Genomic DNA, 23,530 nt, shown 5'->3' on the forward strand with positions numbered 1-23,530 from the left:
TGACCCATATTCTACTAGGCAGGCTTACTTGTAAGACTCACTCGTGGACAAGCGCGATGATACTTGGGAAGCTACCTCTAGTGGCTGCTGCTTTGGCAAGGAGGTGTGTCTACCCCTCTGGGCCTCCAACGCGGGGCACCGGAGGACAGGAGAAACGCTGACGTGCACAGAATGTGTACGAGGCTTATTTAAGGTCTCCTGTCCTAGCGGACTAAAGGAGAACAGACCGAAAGGCAATCCTGTCTCCAGATGCTACGTGCGTAGATCGGACAGTATAATTACAGCACAGGGTTATGTTCTCGGTGTTTCCACAAAGGGGATGCTATTCAACTGAATCCTGCGTCAGAGACGTAGGAGGCCGGATGGCCACGAATCTGGCCCTCGGTGCCAGTGCACGCCACCCCTCTGCGCCGTGTCCCTGTAGGCGAGGGTGCCTTCTGTTCACCCGGCATGCAGAGCGGCCTCACGTGTGGACAGCACGTGTGAGGCCCCGAGTCCTTCCTTCTCAATTAACTCACGCAGTCGCAGCAGGACTTGCCGCACTAGTCCTAACTTCCCGGTGCTCGACAAACCCGCCTCCTTCGGAAAGGTCTGCAGTAAGAGAACAGACACTCATCCACCCCCCACCCCCCCCGCAAAGGTTTTAGGGCGCTCGTGCCGCAGGCAAGCAGAGACGGCACGTCTCAAGAACTATGGCATGCTTTGCAGTTCCCGTTGAAGAAACACAGCCCAGTGGTTGTTTTGGGTTACATTCTTTTCTCCTACTGAGACCATGATTTGGTGCTGCCGACAAAACATAAAGGAAAACAAAATAAAATGATAAGAATGATAAGGAGGAGGAGTCAGAGGAGGAGGAAGAGGAAGGTAAAAGGGGCACTTGGTCCATGAAGAGGAAATTGTATTTAGAGAAGATATTTCCTATAAACTACGCCCATTTCTGTCACAGAGAAATGTTCATGAACATTGACTCCAATTTGTACTGCTGAGAGTCCACGTTAAACCCTGTTCACGCGCTCTGCATATGCACACGTGTAATGTGAAAATGCCCCTCAGTTAAAGCTACCACTAGAGATGCACCGTGGCCGGCCTGCTCTGTCCCTTTGGGCTACTGCAGAAAGCTGGTTCGGCATTTGGCGCACGTGTGCACGGGCAGGTGGGAGCCTCACTCCAGCAGGAACGGCGGAGCACTCCGCACGGGCGTGCAAGGGCTGCCAGAGGCAGGCCAGCGGAAACTGAGCTATTCCGAGACAGTACCACGATGAGAAAAAGACAGCGCAGTCAATCTCCTAGTGTCTGCTGTAGCCAATAGCTTGGACAAGGCCCATGTATTTCTATTTTACTGCAGCCTTTTGTTGAAATCCTGCCATGGCTCCCAAAGCAGAGACGTTTCCCAGTGTGAATCGAATGCTCTATGCGGACGGCTCCTGAGCTCGTTCTGTTTTATAGCGTTTTTAGGCAGCACTGGACTTGTGACATTCCACCTGTCCGTAATGCATCAGGAGCTGAAGTTCAGGGTCCCCTCAGAGTCTCCAACGGCCTACAGCATCTGTGCAGAGGGGAGACCGAAGCGCAGGGCCGTGGCAACTGCTTTTCACTGGGACAGACTAAGCCTGTCAGTTGAAGTGCCAGGTATTTTAACAAGTCTATTGACACATTTAAGAAATCACCCTGTTCTCCAGGACTCGTTTTTTAGCGTCCTTATCAAGGGCTGCCTGCCACTCAACTATGTTACATGAATTCACACGCACAGTGGGTAGGGAGTGGGTGTTTCAGATAAAGAATTTTAAAAGCTTACCCTTTTTCCAGGAGGCCCTGGTGGGCCGGCCTCACCAGACGGGCCAGGAGGACCCTGCAACATGGATGAAACACAGTGAATCCACGGAGCGTTGCTTCAGGGCCCACGCAGCCTTTTTCCAAGTCGGGGCTGAAACCTCCTTCTTCACCCCCCACTCCTTTCTCTGTCTCTCCTGGGAAATCTCGGCCGTGTGTCAGCTCCTGTGTCAGCTCCCTAACCTTCCTGTCGGGATCTGTTTAGAGCTGGTACATTCATATTAAGTGTGGTACATACCACACTTCCTCCTAGCTGGAAGAAGGTGAATTAAAAAAAAAACCAACTATGTTCTTTTAAAAAGTGCTAATTTATAGCTGACAAGCATCCAATAGACATACGGATTAGAGAGTCATACAGTTAATAATTCTACTCCTAGCCCACGCATTCGCGAAACCATAAAACAATTACTAGCAATCCCTTCCCGCACCGCGCTAGCATCTTTACGTCCAGGAGGATGAACACGCGGGGACATGACCCACAATCTTCTCTGCACAGAATAAGCTCGTGTCTCTGACGGCAGATGCCCGCGGGGATCATGCCAGACAAAAAGTTATGTCAGGGGGAGGTGTCTGTCTTTGGCTCCTGCTCAAGTTGGTCCCCTCCCTGAACGGCCACCTGTGGCCAAGAGCCCGGGACTTTGTTGTTACCAAATAAAAAAAAAATATGCTGAGTTCCCTTAGGTTAGTAACTGGAGTAATCCATGTTGATGATAGGCTGCTAACCTGGCTGTCAGTCTTATTTGTGACGTTAGAATAATTTTGTATTAACACAGACAGTTGAATTTGAGAGAGTCTGACAAAAGCATTAGTACGATGTGACTATTTTTTTTAGTTATGAAAGCTTTGCTTATGTTTCTGAAATCACATCGTTAGAAACACTCCACGTAAGTTTGACTTTTAACTGGCATTCTAATATAACTGATGATTGTCTCAGAAAAATCATTGCACAGGTAGCTATGCTTCTGAAAGGCTAATTATTCTGATTTTCTTAAATGTCTAAGATGATGTAAAGATGAAATCAAAGGAGCACGTGCTGCCTACCGGCTGACCGGGGTCTCCATCTTCACCCTTGTCACCGCCAATGCCATCTTGACCCTGTAACAGGAACAGAAGACGGACCCAGTGTTTCTCACTGTTAATTCACCCTTATCAGAGAAGAGGGTCCAATACACTATGGTAGTCCTGGAGATAAGTTATTACCAGGCGGACAATTAAAGTAATATAGTCTTTCTGTTTTTCTTTGAAGGCCTGTGGTAGCTCTCACTTTTCCCATACATGTTTGTGAAATTTCTACAACATCAAATTTAAAGTACAGTAAGTTCTTAATTACAAGAAACAAAAAAGTGTAATTAGTGTCCACCTCGAGTGTATCCTGGCACCAGGAACACTTACGGTGCGGTTTGAGATGGGATTTGCGTTACAGGAGAGAGTCCGATAAAAGCAAAAGTTCTACACCTTCGAACTAGTGGTGATGCTGCTACTGAGATATTTGCACAATTCAACCAAGTCTCGGAAACGAACCCAGATGAAAATAATCACACACCCCAGGTCAATAACCTCCAGCTACATGGGTTTCGTTGTAGTGACTGCAGTTCATGTTTTCTTTTTCTTCCTATTTTTGGAGCTTCACTTAAATGATTCAAATTGTCTTTAGATATTAACAACAGAGACACGGGCAACATCCTCACCCCAAAAATCCCCCTATTTTTCCCTGGTACTTACCGAAGGGCCAGGTTCCCCCGGAGGCCCGGGGTCTCCAGGAAAGCCAACAGGACCCTAGAATAAGGGTTTTAAAAGAAAGGGGATAAATGGAAAACGATTTTTGTGAAGTCATGATATTCTGAGTTTCAGCGGTAAAAGTCATGGTGTAACCATATGAGACTATTTCCCTCCCTCTGTTGGGAATTTAAAAATGAAGTCAGAGAGACTTCCAGCCAAGATGGAGCCATAGGTAGATACACTACCTCCATACTGTGCCTCCTCGCACAACCAAAAGAAGGACAACAACAAATTTAAAAACAAAAACAAACAGAACTGCCAGAAAATTGAACTGCTTGGAAGTCCGACAACCAAGGAGCTCAAGAAGAAACATTCATCCAGACAGGTAGCAGGGCAGGAGACAGGCAGCCCGGGTGGAGCGGACTCTTGGCAAGGTGGTAGCTGGTGGACCGGCAGTCCCATATTCGAGTGCAGATAAACCAGGAGGAACAAATGGGGAGTGAGACAGACCCTGCAACCCAGGGTCCCAGCGAGGGTAAATAAAGCCTCACCTCTAACTGAAAACACCTGTGAGGGTTGCGGCGGCAGGAGAAACTCCCAGCCTCACAGAAGAGTTTGTGGAGAGACCCACAGGGTCCTAGAACGTACACAAACCCACCCACCTGGGAATCAGCACCAGAAGGGCCCAATTTGCTTGTGGGTAGCAGAGGAAGTGACAGAAAGCCAGCAGAGAGCTAAGCAAGAGGCATTGTTTACAATGCAGCCATGTGGGTTGCCCCAATCTGGTGAATACCTTGGCAGTTATTACGTAACTGCCAAGACAAAAAAAAAGCCCAAATGGAAGAACATATATAAGCTCCAGGAAAAATACAACTAAACGACAAAGAGAGAGCCAACCTATCAGATGCACAGTTCAAAACACTGGTAATCAGGATGCTCACAGAAATGGCTGGGTATGGTTATAAAACAGAGGAAAAATTGAAGGCTATGAAAAGTGAAATAAAGGAAAGTGTACAGAGAACCAACAGTGAAGGGAAAGAAATGCGGATTCAAATCAACAGTTTGGATCAGAAGGAAGAAATAAACATTCAACCAGAACAGAATGAAGAAACAAGAATTCAAAAAATAAGGAGAGGCTCAGGAACCTCTGAGACAACTTTAAATGTTCCAGCATCTGAATCATAGGGGTGCCAGAAGAAGAAAAGGAAGGACAAGAAATTGAAAACGCTTTTGAACAAATAATGAAGGAGAACTTCCCCAATCTGGCAAAGGAAATAGACTTCCAGGAAGTCCAGGAAACTCAGAGAGTCTCAAAGAAGTTGGACCCAAGGAAGCACACACCAAGGCACATCATAATTACATTACCCAAGATTAAAGACAAGGAGAGAATCTTAAAAGCAGCAAGAGAAAAGGAAACAGTTACCTCCAAAGGAGTTTCCATAAGACCATCAGCTGATTTCTCAAAAGAAACCTTGCAGACAAGAAGGTGCCAGAAAGAAGTGTTTGAAGTCATGAAAGGCAAGGACCTACAACCTAGATGACTCTATCCAGCAAAGCTCTCATTTAAAATGGAAGGGCAGACAAAGCGCTCCCCAGATGAAATCAATTAGAGGATTTCATCAGCACTAAGCTCTTATTCTATGAAATGTTAAAGGAGATCTATCTAAGAAAAAGAAGATCAAAAGTACAAACAGTAAAATGACAACAAACTCGAAACTATCAACAACCGAACCTAAAAAGACCAAAACAAAAACAAAAACAAACTAAACAAACAACTAGATCTAGAACAGAATCACAGAAATGGAAATCACATGGAGGGTTATCAGTGGGGAAGGGGAGGGGGAGAGAGGGGGAAAAGGCACAGGGAATAAGAAGCATAAATGGTAGGTAGAAAATAGACAGGGGGAGGGTGGGAAATGGAGAAACCAAAGAACTTATATGTACGACCCATGAGCATGACCTAAGGTGGGGAAATGCTGGTGGGAGGGGTGTGCAAGGTGGAGGGGAACAAAGGGAAGAAAAAAATGGGACAATTGTAATAGCATAATCAATAAAATATATTTTAAAAATTTAAAAAAATGTTTTCGAAATAAATTAATATATTTATAGGGAAAATTTTAAGTCAATGGAGAACGTTTCTGACTATAGGGAATGGTGCGAGGTCCACTTCCCCAGCTGTGGGCCCGAGTCTCATGATTTCTCATCTTCCTACAAAGGCTCCACAGTGGCTTTGACCTGGATGCCACTTCTAAGGGACCAAGCTCACTCACCGGGTTGCCCTTAGGGCCATCGTCACCTGGTGGTCCCTTGCCACCGGGGGGTCCGGCAGCGCCTGGGGGCCCGGCTTCGCCCTTCTCTCCTCTTTCTCCTTTGGGTCCCTGCACGGCCAGGAACAAGAATGATTAACGTACATGCCATAAATCAGAATTTCTTTTTCTTTTTTTTCTCTTTCCAATTTTCAGGTATTTTTAGTTGTAAGCCACACATTGTTCATGACGGGCATGGGATTTTGGTTATTCAAGGAAATCGAAGACCATCCAGCCTCATCACTGACGGATGGAAAGAACGTGGGCTTTGAGTTACACAGATTTGCATGTAAATCCCAGCTTTCACTTTCTTGCTGGGCTTCCTGGACAAGGTATTCAGTTTCCTCTGCTTTCTAGGGGAAACTGGATCCCCTTTTACTATCAGATGAGAAAGAATACAAAGTGAGAAATGTACTCGTGACGACCCAAGAGGCAGTAGTAACACAGGTGTTAGCTTTTATGGGCAGTCAGAGCTGAAGAGGATCATCTAGTCCAGTCGCTCAAGGAACTGCATGATTTCTCCAAGGTTCTTGCTTTCCTCTTGCTTGAGAATAGCCGATACAGACTTTGTATATTTATGTAAATCAGAGTTTCTTAACCTCGGCGTGTTGGTTCAGCCCATGCTTTTGGCAGGGGGCTGTCCTGTGAAGGGCAAGCTGCACACCAGCACCCCGGTCTCTGCTGATTAGACACCAGACGCTTCCCTGCCTTCAGGTGCAGCAGCCAAAAATGTCTCCAGACATTTCCACAGGTTTCCTCCCCAGGGTCAAGTTCACTCCCAGTTTCAAATGATTGGAATTAGGGCAATACAATCCTAACACACAAAAATCTTTGATGTGGCAGCGTTGGTTCATTTATTTATTTTGTGGACAATCCACCAGCTTCAGTTTGAGTGCTCTAATTTATGCTGCTGAGATTTTTGCAATTTCTACATTAATGAAAATATGCAGAGGTTATGAAAATTCTTGAACAAAAAAATGCTCTGCATTTGTGATTATTCTTAATGGGAAGGAAAGGCAAACGGTGAATTGTGTCCAATGCTCTGGAGGGAACTGCTGAACACCCACGGAGACGGGATGGCGAGGCCGTGCTTACCCCTGGGCCGGCTTCCCCGGGCGGCCCCGGGTTCCCTGCTTCCCCAGGTTCACCCTGCGGGGAAGAGATCAAACGGGCATCAGTCAGGACACAGAAATGATGGGTTACATTTGTCAGACTGCCTTCATCGATGGCCATGACATTTCAGAGTAGCCCTTTAAGTACTGTGTTCTGCAAAAGGCAGTGAAAAACTTGATGAAGACGACGGAACTTTTCCTATTAGCGACTTTCGTTTCTCAGGTGAGGAGACAGACCAGCTGATGCTACAACGCCAATCAGTGGGCTACCAGCCAGAGCGTTCACCTGGGTCACCACCCAACCACACACGACAGGCAGCGGCTGGTGCCTCACACGCTGTGTATATGTTTGTGCTGCATTAGTATCCATGCTGCTAGAGTTAGGTTTATGGATCAGACAATTTTGGTTATTTGTATTCCAACATATGAATTCGATTTGTTTGCACTTTAATGATGAAGCAAACAATTTGGCAGCATTTTGATACTCTTGTAAGATATATTTAGTAGAGGTCTAAAGAACATCGAAAGGGAATGTATTTATAAGATACTTAAAGGTCCACAGGCACTAATTAAACCTGCTTCTTTTGAGGATAGACGCATTACACATTTGGATGGCTCTTTTCTTCTTAGCAGACTTATAAATAAACCTCCTAGATGAGTGGGTTTTAGTGATGAAAGTCTGCAACTAACTCTTCGCACTCAGAAACGCAGGCAAATATTCTATCTGAGTAATCAATCATCCAATGACGTAACACATCAGCACATCCGGGGACCACGTTTCCACACCAAACCGGTGGTCCTGGAAACTCTGGACTGGAAATTTTTCTACGTGTTTTAAAATGTGAGGCCTAAATGTTCTTTAACTTTAACTCCACTCGCCCAAATATTTCCATTGCACACTAATTGGTTTGAAATGTATTATGTTAAATATAAACACGATTCCAGGGAGAGGCTGACTTATGTACATAATTCCTTACTCTACGAAAACATGCACATATTTTAACATTGTGAATTAACTGTGTAAGGGTGGAAAATACCAAGCCCTTTCTAGGAATTTATGAGTACTATTGTGTAAAAATTACTTTCTTCTCTAGATGAGCAGCAAATTTTTCCATTTTTTGGATAAATCTTACAAGTAATATTTATTTTAGTAACATTGCATTTATATTATTTATGAGTATGAGATACATGATATTTTATATCACTTTTCATACCTTTAAAATAAATCTGAGTTTTCCACTCAAAGCACCTGTAAAATGGGCACATCAAATGCTGTATATACGGAATATGTACTGTATACTGTTGGGTCTCATTAGGTGTGAAATTTAAAATAGCCAAACTCATACAAGCACAGTAAAGTGGTGGTCACCGGGGATGGGGGTTGGGGGACATAGGGAGATGTAGGTCAAAGGGTACAAATGTTCAGATACCCAAGATGAGTAAACTCCTAAGATCTAATGTACACTATATATAATGATGCTATTTCACAGTACTGTATTGCATGCTAGGATTTGCTGGGAGAGCAGATCCTAAGTATTCTTACCGCACACACACAGATAGCCAGGTGAGGTGATGAGTAAGGTAACTGGCCCGAGTGTGGGGATTATTTCACAAAGCATACATGGACCAGAACACCACGTTGGACACCCTAAATATATATAATTTTTATTGGTCAATTATAGCGCAGGAAATCTGCTGGCCAGGCCCAAAACATATTCCTTGGCACCACATGGTGAAATCCCAGACTGTTCCCAAGGTGGAACAGGCAGGGAAATGACCATTTTTTTATTCACCCTCTGTGTACTCTGTCGTTCTGTTTTAATCTTTGACCACTCTGAAGATAAACTGAAGTTGACTCTTAAGGGTTATTTCCATATTTTCAAAGGAGGGAAATGATAGGTAGTAAAGAGAAGGGCTTGAATAATTGCCAAAATTCAAAGACAAGTTTTTAGTGCAAAATCTCTCCATTTTGGGAACAACGCATCCGTGTTCATTTGTCCAAAATCCATATGAAAATTACCTTTTGTACCTGGCTGGCGTAGCTCAGTGGATTGAGCGCGGGCTGGGAACCAAAGTGTCCCAGGTTCGATTCCCAGCCAGGGTACATTCCTGGGTTGCAGGCCGTAACCCCCAGCAACCACACATTGATCTTTCTCTCTCTCTCTGTCTCTTTATCTCTCCCTCCCTCCCTCCCTTCCCTCTCTAAAAATAAATAAATAAAATCTTTAAAAAAAATTACCTTTTGTATATTAGAGTCGAGTGTACACAATATAAATGGCAATTGCTTAGGAAGAAATTAACGTTATGCAAATAGTAATTGATATACGATTATTCCATATGGTTACATCATAAACACTAAAGTATTACTACTGATCCCGCAATTGTTTTCCACCATTCTGTAACACCCTTGCTCAGGGCACGGCTCCCTCCAGAAGGGATGGCAGATTATTCTGTATGCCAAAAGTCATGAAACATGCGTGACATCTCAAGGCACTGTTCTGATATATATATCTCTGCTTTGAGGAAACCGTTGCAGTGCAGAACCCATCTGCAGCAAATCTATATTCTACGGAAAGCAGGTTGAACATATTTAAGCAAAATGCAGCGTGACTAAAGGATGTGCTTTTCTTTCCTTTTTCCCCCACTGAATTAGTGACTGGAAATAAATTTTAACATGGAAATGGGGAAGCGTTCAGCCAGAATCAAAGCCGGTATCAGTGACCTGTAATCTACAGCAAATTGTATTACCCAGACGCTGAAGAGGAAAAAATTGAAGTCTCATTTCTATCTTCCTGTCACATAGAAAAAAAAAATGTTTGGCCCTGGCTGGCGTAGCTCAGTGGATTGAGCTCAGGCTGCAAACCAAAGTGTTGCAGGTTCGATTCCCAGCCAGGGTACATGCCTGGGTTGCCGGCCATAACCTCCAGCAACCGCACATTGATCTCTCTCTCTCTATCTCCCTCCCTTCCCTCTCTAAAATAAATAAATAAATAAATAAATAAATAAATAAAATCTTTTTAAAAAAACGTTTGGAATAGAGAAAAATGAAAACTTTATTTTATGGTAAGACATTTAGAGTCAGCTGACGTTTTAATTGTAAGAAGTGGTATCAACACCGTGTGAGTGTTTCTCTCGAGCGGGCAAGGTTCCTAGCAGGCTTCAGGCAAACAGAAGCAGCGCGGGATGGGAGTTCCCAAAACTCCAAGCATCTGGCTTCCGTGTTCATCTGAGACTCACCCAGAAGAAAAACCGTAAAAGATGCAACCGAACTGCTTACAACGGTTCCCGCTGCGCCCCAAAGCTGTAGGCAACAAGCGGAGCGGCTGAAAAGGCTGCGCCACGGTTCTAGAAGTTGCCGCGCGGGCAGAACCAAAAGCGGAGACTCGAGTTCGCCACTCGCCAGCAGTCAGCGTCAGAGCCACAGGGGGGCGACGCGAAGGGTCGGAGGGGGAGGAGCTGCGTCGTGCCCTGGTCTGTCTGACACAGTCACACCCTCGGGGCCCGTGTTCTCCGCCGCCTTTGTTCCTGTGACCCGTGAACTCATGCATCACGATTTTTCCATTCCACCCCCAGCTCCCCTGCACCCTCGCAACGTGAAACTTCAAATTTAGAAGTATACACAAAGAGACAGTCCATCAAAAGACCAGACTCTCTACGCAGGAAGAATCGGATAATGACTTTAAAATGTTTCAAAGGTACTCATTAAGAAACGGTTTGAATAATCATACTGGATTAATTACATTCAAAATACTAGCATGTGGGTGGGTGTTGGGCAGGAATAAACATCTAAATACTATATTCTAATCTTGTTGCATTGCTTTTCTGAAGGATACATTTTTTATTAATATAAGTGAATTTTCCTGGCTGGCATAGCTCAGTGGATTGAGCTCGGTCTGCGAACCAAAATGTCACAGGTTTGATTCCCAGTCAGGATACATGCCTAGGTTGCAGGCCATGACCCCCAGCAACCGCACATTGATGTTTTTCTCTCTCTCTCTCCCTCCCTCCCTTCCCTCTCTAAAAATAAATAAATAAAATCTTTTAAGAAATAAAATGAGTGAATTTAAATACAAGATATGACATGGCCAAAATTTTTGAGGCCAATCAACAGAACTTTTACAATTAGGATGTCTATACTTTTTACAGACTCAAGAAATAACTAGAAAACTCAAGAAACTTCTATTGTTTCCACTGCATAAGTTTTCATGGTATAAAATTTCATTTTTGATCCTCAAAGCTAGCAAATATTCTATTTTTAAAGAAAGCAAAACTGTTGTCAATTTCTTCAAAATTCTATTAAGAAATGAGCATGAATATGTAAATAACAAATTGGAGAATCGTTTTGACATTTTCATAAAAAGGAAGCAGAGATATTTTAAATGTAATCATGCTCACGAGGACAGGAAGCTATTCGGAGCCCAGATGTTATGGCACACGCCAGCTACTTTGAAAAGTGCCCGAGACAGGTCACAGCGCTGGCGATGAAAATAGAACTCCGAATGTGACAAAGTGAATGATTCATTCCCTTGTAGTTGGAAGGATTCTTTTTTTCCCTCTTAAGTCCCTTACATCAGCGGACCTCTCTTCTTTTCATAATGAGTGTTGTTACAGACACAGTCTAGTCAGGCACAAACGGGTCGCAGAACCTGGAGCCCGACTTAGTCGCTTTTTAAAGACAACACTGGAATTCGAGGCTGAAATGCCCCAAGCTCCAGCCCCCTTAGCTTCAACATGGGGATAAGAATGATGCCATCAGCACAGGGCGCTTGTGTTGATTAAAGAAAATAATCCATGAACATTGCTCTGCACGGCATCTGGTCATCAAGAGCATGCTATCTCAAGATCATTGCACCTTCAAATATTCAGCTCCCAGACGGGATGAGCTGTGACTCACAAGGCCACGGGTGACACACTTGGAAAGACAGTACCCCTGGGAGCCCCTGGAATATTAGCCACTGTGATCAGAGTGCACGGCCCTTGCCGTTCCAGACTTGAAGTCATTCTGCTCCTTACCTTATCGCCCACTCCGCCAACTGAGCCAATGGATCCCGGAGGCCCTTGCGGTCCCTACAGCACGGGAAAAGGAACGCAGTTATTCTCACTCGTGGAATGATGTAAGAAATTCATAAATATATGTCTAGTTGCTCTTGAAGGGAGAAATATATGCTAGCATATCCCAAGTCCTGGGAAGGATGGGGCAAAATCATGCCCTTTATGGAGTTGTCAAATTTACTGGAGAATAGGAATGAATATCATATCATATCATATCATCATAACATTAGACTGATTTATCTATTGCACCAGCATTTTGAAGATAAGGCAGGAGACTTTCTGACTCTGGCCATGCCAGTCGACACTCGTAACATAATTCAGTCTTGCCACCACCAAACATGTCCTGTTTAGAGGATGATTTTATAAATGTTTCTAGTAGGTCAAAATACAAATGTGGTTAGGGATTTTGAAATCCAGGCAAAAATAAAAAACATTATAAACCGTCTCTCGACCTTAAAATTACTTGAGGGTAATGAAACCCTAAACGCTTTTTCAGCATGCCTGTTCCCAGCACATTCGGGTCTGCCAGAATTAAAAGCAGACATAACGGAAGAGCAATAAAGACCAGAAAAAATGTCTCAGTCTTTGTGAGAAGGTGAGGTCAGAAGGAGAGATTACATCAACAGCTATAAATTTATTAATGGTAACAACAAGATAAAGACAGCTTTACATTTCGAAGTCCTATTGCACTGGAACGGGGAGTCAATTATTAAGCTCGGGGAGACTGTTTATACAATTGAGAGGAAATATTTTATCTGGTAAGAGATGCATGATACATCGTCAGGCATACATTGCTCGAACCTGTTCTATAGTGTGAAAATACAAAATGCAAAAGCTTTGAAATAAAAGTCACCGGTTACAGGTGCTGACATAGAGGCTGTTTGGCATATAGGCCTGGGTTAGCACAATCGAAGCCAATTACAAACCATCTCTCCGGGCTATTGTGAGCGAGAAGGTTAAATGTGAAACAATTTGGTACTACTCCACAGGTATCCTACGTAAGGCGCTGTCTTTGTATGCGGAACTGAACAAATGTGGTTATTACAACAGAGCCAGAATTTCCCACTCACCAACAAATATGGAATGGGAACTTTGTAGCTACTGCCTATTTGTGGTGATTAGCCCCCTACAAAGCCTGTTTCTTTTCCTGGAAAATGACATGGAGTAAGTAGAGGGTCCTTGAGCTCTGTGCCCTGAAACATCTGAGAAGAGTGTCATCATCTCCCTTGTACTTTAGACACCATCTGCCGTTAAACCGCACCAACCCCCACACATCGCTTCAGCAAAAGGAACACATTTCACAGTCCTTACGTCAGCTCCGCCGGGGCCCTGGGGACCTCTTGGGCCTGGAGGACCAGGTGGACCCTGCGGGAGACAAACGGGAAGCTTCATGAGGACTGCGCTCAAGTGCCTTGCTGCTCTTTCCGTTTTGTGATGGAGAGCCCTCCGCCCTCCGAGAAGCTCCAGCCTGCGAGATCGCAGACGGGACGCACGACGGGGCCCCGAGGTGTCTGTCCTTGATGGACGGCCCACCACATTAGCAAAGGGTGTCTCACACGGAGCTGCGGGGAAATGAAAACTGCAGCAAAAAGTTTTGATGAAGAGTTTAAAAAGTCCACTGCTACTATCTGGTCTAATGAACTTGTAATGCAGCTGGAAATACTTTATGCTGGGATGGGCTAGATGCCAGTGTATGAAAGGAACACAAAGTTGAAACAGGAACCGGTGCTTGAGTGGATTTAGAATTCTTAATTTCATAGAGGATTTCAAAATTTGTATACACTTTTTGTTAGTTTTTGTGATCCATATGTTAGAAGTGAGATAAGATGAACTATCTAGTGGTCTCCTAAAGTGATGATCTCTCCCCTCCTTGGGCACTGAAGTGACCTTGGACATTTTTTATAAAATCCTGACAGCCAGAACCTGGTATCTCACGCTTACAAGTAGTCTGTAGTGAACACCAGGGCATTCGTAATTTTTTAAAGGTCACAGTTTATTTTAATGTCAAGGTTGGAAAGCGTGTGGACTACTCTCTGTTACCGTGGGTCAGGAGACTGTGTCGTACTCGGACCCACGGCAGCCACGCCACGGCAGCCACGCCTGCCCTGAGTCTGGTGCTGCCTGGAGTGCTAATCGGCTATTTGAATCAGCAAGGTGCATGTGCCCTGCTTTTAAATTTACTGTGATGATAAAAATCACTTCTTACTTGAAGAAAATAAAATTGAACACCCAAGTGTAAAATGATCAAACACGGATTTCGAGGAAATAAAAACTGGGCCAATGTTTACTGAGAGAAAGGAGCAATCAGAAAGTACTCATTATATTTCATTATTAATTTCAATGACCTTACCTAATTGTTGTTTTACCCAATATAGTGCTTAATAAACAAGTATATGTATTTTGCATTTTCAGGTGAACTATTAGAGCAGAAAGCCAGAATCAATCAATGGAAATCCTGTCGCAGTGTTCTAATTAAGATTGAATTCCTTATTCAATTAATTTATAATCACAATTAATTTTTAATACTGTACTAACATTCGCTAATTATTCCAGTCCCGGGTGACTACTGTCTATTCTTTACTTGTTCCACATGGGAGTCCAGAGCTAAAGGCTAATAAATAGCTGAAGTGTGACAGTTTCTGTCTTCCTCAGGAACACGCAGACACAGGAGTGGAGAACGTATAACAACGTATTAACCAATGAATGCGTGTGTGTGTGCTCGACATCGCTCAAATGTGAGAAAGAGGGAAAGACAGAGATTCACACTGACGGGAGACCCAGCGGCCGCAGAGGCAGGCTGGGTGGGGAGAAGGGGAGGCAGCAACTGGACAAGTCTCAGGCTTTACGACTGCTTTGTTCCCATTCCTCGGCCTGAAGAAAGATATTAATTACGTGAAAAGTCATCATACCTATCGAATACTGAGAAGTGCAAACTTACCATGGGGCCGACATCCCCATTTTCACCTTTCTCACCAGGCGGGCCCGGCAGGCCCTGAGAAAAAACAATAAACGTCACTCATTCATTTAAAAAGAAACACTTCACAATTTCTAATGCAGAATAAAAAATTAAATATAAGGTTAAGTAAGACATTTTAAAAAATTAGCATAAAAATGAAGATTCAGAAACTATCATGTCAAAATACATATAATGCAGGTATTGGCTACAGATGATAAAGTTTTGCATCTACATTTACAAATAAAATGTGCTTTTTATGATATGATGCTGTTTGATTTCAGTGAAAGAACTCACAGAGCAGGTGGCACTCAAATTTCAGCTGGCTGTGTCTTCAGGGGAACATTATGCCACTTTCTCCTGATCTTTCTAACTAGCACCCCCATGCAGAAGTGTTTATATTTCTTATTTCATATCACAACGCATCCTCCATGTTGGAACTGCACACTGTGCTTTAAAACACGATTTGGCCACTGGTTGCACACTTACCATCATAAGCCACTTTGGGGCTGTGGCGTGTAGGGGTCAATTTTTCTTTTTTTAACCTCTAGCAACTAGAGGGCCAGTCAAAAACTCGGATTGCAATAAAATGTTGACTTAACAAATGAATGATTGAATGCTAAGGAAATAAATCAACGGAAAAAGCTACATGCCATAAGATGTGCTTGTAACCCTATGATAGTTAACATTCTCAATTATTCCAAATGTTTAATCACAGAAAACACAGCAAAATCAATTTGGTTATGTAAACTCATGGGATATTATAAGATTATTAATGTAATACTAATTCTCTAAATATGAATGTGTATGAGTAGTAAAATATAAAAAAATGAATATGCACTATATAAATTTAACTGTAAATATCTGTTTAGGCAGGATGCTTATTGGACAGAAATGGTATAGTGGTAATGGTTTTTATATATTAGGATTGTGGAGTGTTCTCATTTTTAATGTTTTCAGTGTTATCATTATTTGTATATATCTCTATACATATTTTAAAGCTTGTACAATAGTGTCTAAGGTGCAATCTATTTAAGAAATAAAAAATACATGATACAAAAGCTCTAAATTCATGCTATTATTTTAGAAAATTATGGTCTGCAATAATAAAAACACTTTTCTCATTATTCCCTAAACACACACACTAGCTGAGACATGAGTTTCAAAAAGGGATACTTACTTTTAAGGCATAGGTGATGATTTCTGATATTTTTATTCTAGTTTACTTATCCTAGTGTATGTCATTTTTTTTAATGCTGGTTAACTCGCTAAATGGTTTTGGTGACCCACTAATTCCACACGACTCTCCGTTTGGGGAGAGGGTCCTTTACCAAGGATACTTACAAACTTAAAAAAAATGGTGTATCTTCATTTTATGAGAACACCTTAATTACTGGTTTATAATGGACAACATTGTCAGGGTTTCATTTCACATTTTATTAAATGTCAGATAGATGTCCAGGAAAACAGACTATTACATGTACTTCCTAGACGGTAACCATCGCGTGATGGAAGCTTCTAGAATTACTGGAGAAGTTCTCGGGAGGAAACAGCCAGGTAGGGTTTCAGATTTGAGTCTGCCTGAAAATTATCTGGGAAACATTGCTGAACTGTAGATTCTAAGACCCATAACTTAAGAGATTTGAATTAATTGACGGGGCATACACACTTCAACCCTTAAACATGCAAGTATGAATTAACACAGGTAAAATACGTCATTGTTAAGTCCATTTTCTTTAGTAGTACGCATTGCAGCTAGACATGATTCAGTTCTTACGAACACTGTATCAGAAAACAGTCACGGTCCCTGTATTTTGTCTAGGTTTCCACTTCTTTTTACTAGAGAGTGCATCTGATTTGGGATCCCCAAACTGAATGGTACATAAATACTGGTTTATAGTTTTATTTTCTTTCCCTAACAAGCCCAGCTCTGTAGTGCTATCATTTCTTTATGCACATGGTTACTCCTAATATTAAGTCAATAGGAACCTCCCAATAGAAAAAAAATGTAATATTTATCTTTTTGATAAGCTCGATTATAGCTTGAGTTGATTAATTCAGAATGTTCTTATTATTACAATGGATAGAGACATAATGAGTCCTGTTCTCTTGCTGCCTTGGAGCTAAGCATCCTACATGACCCTGCAGTGTTAATCATTTCACGTGTCCTGAGTTTCTCCTCGGGAGTAATTTATATCCGCAGAGATTCTGCTTAAAGGCCTGTCCATTTCATATCATTTGCCACTTAAGAGATGAAATCAAACAATGAACTCAGGCCAAGAACGCTCGTTCTCTGTGCCTCCTTTAAGTGCAGGCAAATAGCACACATCAAGTTGAAAAATCAAGCCATTTGACCGCAGTAGTATATCATTATTATTTGTCTACTGTAATTGCTACTATCTATTCTGCCACGAAGACTCAATTAAAGAAAGTAGATCAATTGTGAACATGTTAATTACATTAGCATCTTTTCAGATTCCTGACTTAAAGGAACGGCTGTAGGAAAATATAATCAATGTTTAGGGAATTGATTTCTTGAGTCCCCCTCATCGAAGAGCACATTTATCATGTTGTGGAAATGAAGATAATTTTTAATTAATAGTTTAGTAATGTGAGCTACAGGGCATCTTCTTCAATCACGAGAACCGAATCCCTAAACTATGCCCTTAAAGAATTCAGAATATTCCATGAAATGAAAAAGTGAAAAGTGGAAAATGAATGGTCACAGGCCCATCGGCAATCTAGTTTTTAGTGTCTGTTGTTGATTCCAAAAATGTGTGTGTGTCACAAAAATCTAATATGAAAATGAAGCCCCTGCATGTTCAAGTTCAAAAGGATTTATTGTGGCATGAAAATAAAAGCAGGAAATGATAAGGTGTTCCCTGGTAGACACTCACTGAGTGTTATAACAATAATAGTAATGACAATAGAATTAGGTTTATTGTTTACAGTAATCTGTATAATTATATACATAAGCTATTTAACTTTAAAAACCAATATTCTGGGATTTTTACTTGTGAAAATGAAGCTTCTAAAATTAACTTTATACAAATGCAACTTCTATGTACTTTTCTACAGCCTCCCAAATTTTTGAATACAGTAACTAGATGATTTAAATCGAGCATTTCTGAAATTTCTAATGTGGTGTAACTAACATCTACATTGCACCTAAAGATTATTTAAAACAAAACAATTGATTATTTAAATAATAAATATTATTTAAAATAGCCCTGGCTGGCGTAATTCAGTGGATTGAGTGCAGGCTTCGAACCAAAGCATCGCAGGTTCGACTCCTGGTCAGGGCACATGCCTGGGTTGCAAGGCCACGGCTCCCAGCAACCGCATATTGATGTTTCTCTCTCTCTCTCTCTCTCTCTTTCTCCCTCCCTTCCCTCTCTAAAAATAAATAAATAAAATCTTTAAAAATAATAATAAATATTATTTAAAACAAAATTTCGTGATTTTAGAGGATCACTGGGCAGATGCAGACTAAGCCGGTGGAAGAGGAGAGCTGGCTGCCCACGGGGTTTGCAGGAAGCAAGGGCGCCCCGGGGGAGGAAGGAGGAAGAACCCAGAACGGGTGTGTATCACCCAACGCTTTGTCTCACGGTCCAGTTGGAGCACATATCCGAATGAAAATTCCTTAGTCTGCAATGCTTTACAGTGATATATTTCCTCTCCTGAGTGTGCTTTATAAAATACAAATCATAGTTGTGTTATTTTACACGACCAATGTACTGTTCATTTATTTTACCCAGTTATTCTTTGCATTTGCTATTGGTGTGTTTCATCAGTGGTTGTGATTGGCAGTTTGCTACTTACAAAATGCTTTTAATTTTTGCTATCCATCCGAAATACAAATTTCTCTGCTATGAATCTGCAGGGAAAAATAAACAACCTCCTAACATCTCCCTTTTGACTGTCAGACTTAAACAAGATGCATTGTTTAAACACAATGAGAATAAAGAAAGGAGATGTCATTTCTATGGGAGGGCAAATTAACACCAGCAACAGAAAGCAGGGGTGACACAGCTTGAGAAACATCAGTAGTAATTGACAACAAAGGTGAAGTTCAGACACACGTTTAAGAAAATCAGTCCCCATGGTTAAACATGTGCCAACGTTCTGCTTTGCTTTACATCCACCAGAAAGCCTGGTGTGCGAAGTAAGGGGGGACAGCAGAGGACGCAAGGCACAGAGCATCTCACCTGCAGACCGATGGGACCCGGAGGTCCTGGGAACCCTCTTGCCCCCTCGTCACCTTTCTGTCCAAACATCCCCTGTTGACCTCGGGGACCTGGCTCACCGTCGCCTCCCTGGCAGAGAGAAACAAAAATGGTCGTAAACTGGAAATATTATGATTCTGGTACAAGTCATCCTAAGAGTATAGCTGCTTCTAATTTAATCAAAACTGGTCTGTATACGAGTAACTAAGTAAAAAGTAGATTAAATTTCTGTTATCTGCTGCAAATATACCATTGTTTGTTTTGTTTGTATTCTTTGTATCTGGAATATGGCTGATGTTTATGTTCTTATGGTTGCCCAGTGAAGTAGATGTTTTGTAATCAGGGACAAATAATGTTCAGAATTTAATACAAATGAAGTACTTCTCAATGGGTTAGGATGTATTGTAAGATGAAATCACACCCTGACAGGGTAGGTCAATCGGTTTGGAGTGTCATCCTATAAACCAAAAGATCATGGGTTCAAATCCCGGTTAGGACACATTCCTAGGTTGCTGGTTCTGTACCCGAAGGCAACCATTGATGTTTCTGTCTCACATCGCTGTTTTTCTCCCTCTGAGATCGATGTTTCTCTCTGTCCCCTTCTCCCTTGCCCTCCCTCTAAAATTAACACACACGCCCTCAGGTGAGGATAGAAAGACAAAAAAGATGAAGTCACGACGTTCTTTGTTTATCAAAATCAGCGTGGTCAGGTACACTAGATCACCTTAATTCCAACCAATGTTAAGCGTACCAATGAGCTCCTCCCTCTGGGAAACAGACTGGTTATGGGACAGTTCATACACATAATCAGGGGCCGGGAGGACTCCAGTCTGGGGAACAAGGAGGAAGACTTACAGCAATTCCAGGGGCGCCGACTGGACCCTGCAGACCTGGGGGGCCAGGGGGACCCTGCAGTGAGATAAAAATCAGTCATTTTGAAACCGAAGCCAGAGGAGCCTCGCTGTACAGTGCAGAACATTTGGCTGGCCAAAACCCATGAGGCGTCTGGACTCTTGTTTGTAATGTGCGGTCAACCATCCTGGATTTCGGTCCTGGGGACTGAGATGTGCCTGTTTGCCATCAATTTGAAATCGGCAGTTATTGTAAACGCTCCTATCTGCAATGTTTAAAAATGGATTTCTGTGCTGATGTAAATAGTGCTCACATTTGGAAAATTGCAAAATGCCAGATTTCTCCTAATGAGAGATGTATGAGTCCGAATGAGCACATGAATAATTTGTCCGTGTGCTATCATTCTAAATGAATACTAGGGTTCAGAGGACTCTATACATGTGGAACGCAGGGATATATGAAATTTAGGATTTTCTTCACATGTAGACGCGTGCAAACTGAGTGTCCTTTATTATGTATTCCAGAACTCCTTCCTGTGAGCAATAGATTTTAACAGGTTTATCAGCCTTACAGGCACAAGTATGCCTTGCTAACTGCCCGTTTATGTGTAACGCGTGGTGTGTGGACCATCGGGCACATGAAACCGTCTCAGGTGTGCGCTAGGTCAAAATTCTTTTCGTAACAACGGACACTGTATCTGTCTTTGAACCCTACGAACGTTTGAACTAATGGCGGGGAAAACGGCTGACGTCTCAGTCCCATTCCGAGGCTTTCTGGGTCGGAATTCTTGTATATCTTTGAACATGCACAGCTTGAAAAAGAAGTTTTACTAGAATTGACTGAATACAAAGTAATATTGAATGTAAACTGTCATAGAAAAATACAATTTAAATTAAAAAAAAAACAACAAAAAATAGAACAGACTGAATCCCAGAGGAAACAGTGTTGATGTTATAGTTTTCTGATATATAAGTAGTACTAATGAAAACTGCCCATGGTTATTAGCAAAAGGGGTTAAATAAATAAAGCACCCTTAAGGAAAAAGCAGGAAACTCACATTTTCTCCTTTGTCACCCTTGCTGCCTTTTTGTCCAGGCTCACCAATTTCACCCTGTATTTGAAAGTTTGAGGTAGGGTTTATCTCCCATTTATTTCAGAGGCACACATATTCAAACATAAATAAGCAATTCTGTCATTTGCTACTTTTTCTCACCACCGTTGTGCTCGTACATGCTCTCTTTTCTTATTTACGCCCCGCATATCACGGGGCAGTGACGAATTCTCAACCTCTAAACGAAAACTTCTGAGCACAAGGAAGATGGATGAAACTTTGGGAAAGCTATCTTTGGGTCTGGCATCTAATCTTAGAAAGGTTACGTCTAGCGTTATTGAGAAAAAATGTACTTTACGCCAGCGATACTGAGGAATGAAGGCCACCAACCTTGTCGCCGTCCTCTCCAGGGGAGCCCGCGGGCCCGGCCGGCCCGGGGAGACCCACGGGGCCCTGCACCCCGTCTCTGCCCGCGGGGCCCTGGGGGCCTTTTTCTCCCTGCATGGAAAACCCAGCAGACCGTTACTGTGTTGGAAGACACCTACCCCTCAGCCGCTTGCTACAGTTTGAAGGTGCAGCTCTGACTCCTACTCTACCCTCCACATTTGACAAAGAAATCACTTCATGTTCTCAAGAACAGAAAATATTTTGTAAATGAGGATGCAAAATATCCCTGCGTTTGCTTATGACCAAGAATACTTTCCTTGAGAACCACTTATGAATCTCAGGCTAGGGTCCACAGATACAATGGACTCACCTTAGAATTTTAATTTTAAACACGCATTTCCTAATCAAGTATTGTGTATCGATAAATCCCATGCCTGATGCTTGCAAGAAGTCACTGAGCCTTTACTCTTCACTGGTGATGCTGGGTAGCTAATAGGCCCAGAAATTCATAGAAATTCATCTGCTCAGCGCCCAACTTCGCCACGGGCTTTCTGCGTGACCTTTTTATATTTTAAACAAATGCGTCGTGGAGTCTCCTAAATTTTGGTATTTTAATTCATGGCCGCTTTCACTTGTTCAAAATGACAAGGCTCCTAGCCTTTCTGTTTTGTTTGCTTATTTTTTGACAATGGCATTATTTTCCTGTGTTAAAATTTACCTACTCGTATGTTGTGTAATACTAAAAATAACACCTCGATAATGCAGATGACTTGCATTTTCTGTTTAAGAATTCCTTTCAGGATTTAGAAAATAGTTTATCATCTAAAAGTCACGATTTCGTCCGTTCTGCCCGCAGTAACTCGCCGGCCTTCGCAGCGGCCAGCCCTCCGGCCGCTTCCTTCCTCCGCCACCTCCTCCTGGCCCTGCACCCTGACCAAGTTCATTCCTTGAAGGTACTTCCTTCCCCTTCTCTCCACCACTGACACCTTATCCCACATCCGACCACTGAAACAACCTCTCTCCACCCTCACATCTATTCTTACTCCCAACTCTTCCCTCTGACGGAGCCAGAGAGACACTGGGATCATCGAACCAACATCCCGCAGTTCACTTGTTTAGGATTCCTAAGATGCAGGCCCAGCTGTTAGCGTGCCCTGCGTGGGTATCGGGCTCCCACTACCTGCCCAGGTGCATGGAGCCTCCGCTGCCCGTGCTGTCTGCATTCCCACCCCTCTGGACGTTTTTCCACGTGGACCTGATTCCAGCTCTTCCCGTCCCTTGGCCTGAGCAAGGCTCATTCCTTTGGCCTGGGGTGCTAATCATAAAAGGACTCTGCCCAGCTAAATCCTTCTCATTGTGTACAAGCCCCTGCACATCCTGTCCAAAGGAGGGCCCAGCCCGGCTCAGGCCCCTCTCTCAGGCCCCCCTGTCGGGAGCCGACACACACCAGTGCGTCCCCTCACGTCGCTAACCCGAGTCTGCAGCGCCCCATGTGCCTCCTGATTCTTTGCCCCGTATCTAACTGCCCCCTCAGACAACAGGCTGTGCCAGGGCGGACGCTATCCGCTTTCGCATCCAACTGCATCCCTCCGGCCTGTGGCCCAGACTAGCCACTTAATGAGTATTTAATTTGTTAATTAATTTGTTCATTACTTAGTGACAACAAAAATAACAAAATACCTACAGAGCAAAGTTAACTTAACTCTGATGTATTAGTTCCCTGGGTTCCCTATGACCTTATTTTTCAAACCTATGCCGAAACTGTCATGGAAACCATACCGCCGATATCACCCTGGAGACCTTCTGTTTCCTCCCAATCAAATGTGATGATATGTTAAAGCGAAGTTGCTCATAAATCATGCTCCACTGCTCACAGTGAACTTCTCTATTTCAGACACATCAGCCGATTCTGGTATTTCCCCTTCACTGGGATCTCCTGTGTGCCTGAGCTCCAAAAACCGATTCTTTCATACAAGAGTCTCTGCCAATAAGACAGATGGATCCTTCTCTACCTTCGTTATAACACACCTATCACCTACAGC

The 23,530-nt window shown here is 42.9% G+C and overlaps 1 protein-coding gene across 3 annotated transcripts in view; it reads right to left on the reverse strand.

Moving 5' to 3' along the window:
• The window catches only part of COL11A1 (collagen type XI alpha 1 chain), a 164,591-nt gene that overhangs the window by 23,500 nt on the left and 117,561 nt on the right, over positions 1–23,530 (reverse strand). For all 3 annotated transcript variants that reach the window (XM_028502638.2, XM_028502637.2, XM_036015040.1), the window contains 12 exons: positions 21,492–21,599; positions 21,108–21,161; positions 20,054–20,107; positions 19,181–19,288; positions 14,958–15,011; positions 13,331–13,384; positions 11,981–12,034; positions 6,951–7,004; positions 5,820–5,927; positions 3,553–3,606; positions 2,872–2,925; positions 1,796–1,849 (listed from right to left, as the gene is read on the reverse strand). In XM_028502638.2, coding sequence (XP_028358439.1) covers positions 1,796–1,849; positions 2,872–2,925; positions 3,553–3,606; positions 5,820–5,927; positions 6,951–7,004; positions 11,981–12,034; positions 13,331–13,384; positions 14,958–15,011; positions 19,181–19,288; positions 20,054–20,107; positions 21,108–21,161; positions 21,492–21,599 — 810 coding nt within the window. The remainder of the gene's footprint in view (positions 1–1,795; positions 1,850–2,871; positions 2,926–3,552; positions 3,607–5,819; positions 5,928–6,950; positions 7,005–11,980; positions 12,035–13,330; positions 13,385–14,957; positions 15,012–19,180; positions 19,289–20,053; positions 20,108–21,107; positions 21,162–21,491; positions 21,600–23,530) is intronic.

Source organism: Phyllostomus discolor, chromosome 14 (genome assembly GCF_004126475.2).
Source record: "Phyllostomus discolor isolate MPI-MPIP mPhyDis1 chromosome 14, mPhyDis1.pri.v3, whole genome shotgun sequence".
In the NCBI taxonomy this organism is placed as follows: Eukaryota; Metazoa; Chordata; class Mammalia; order Chiroptera; family Phyllostomidae; genus Phyllostomus; species Phyllostomus discolor.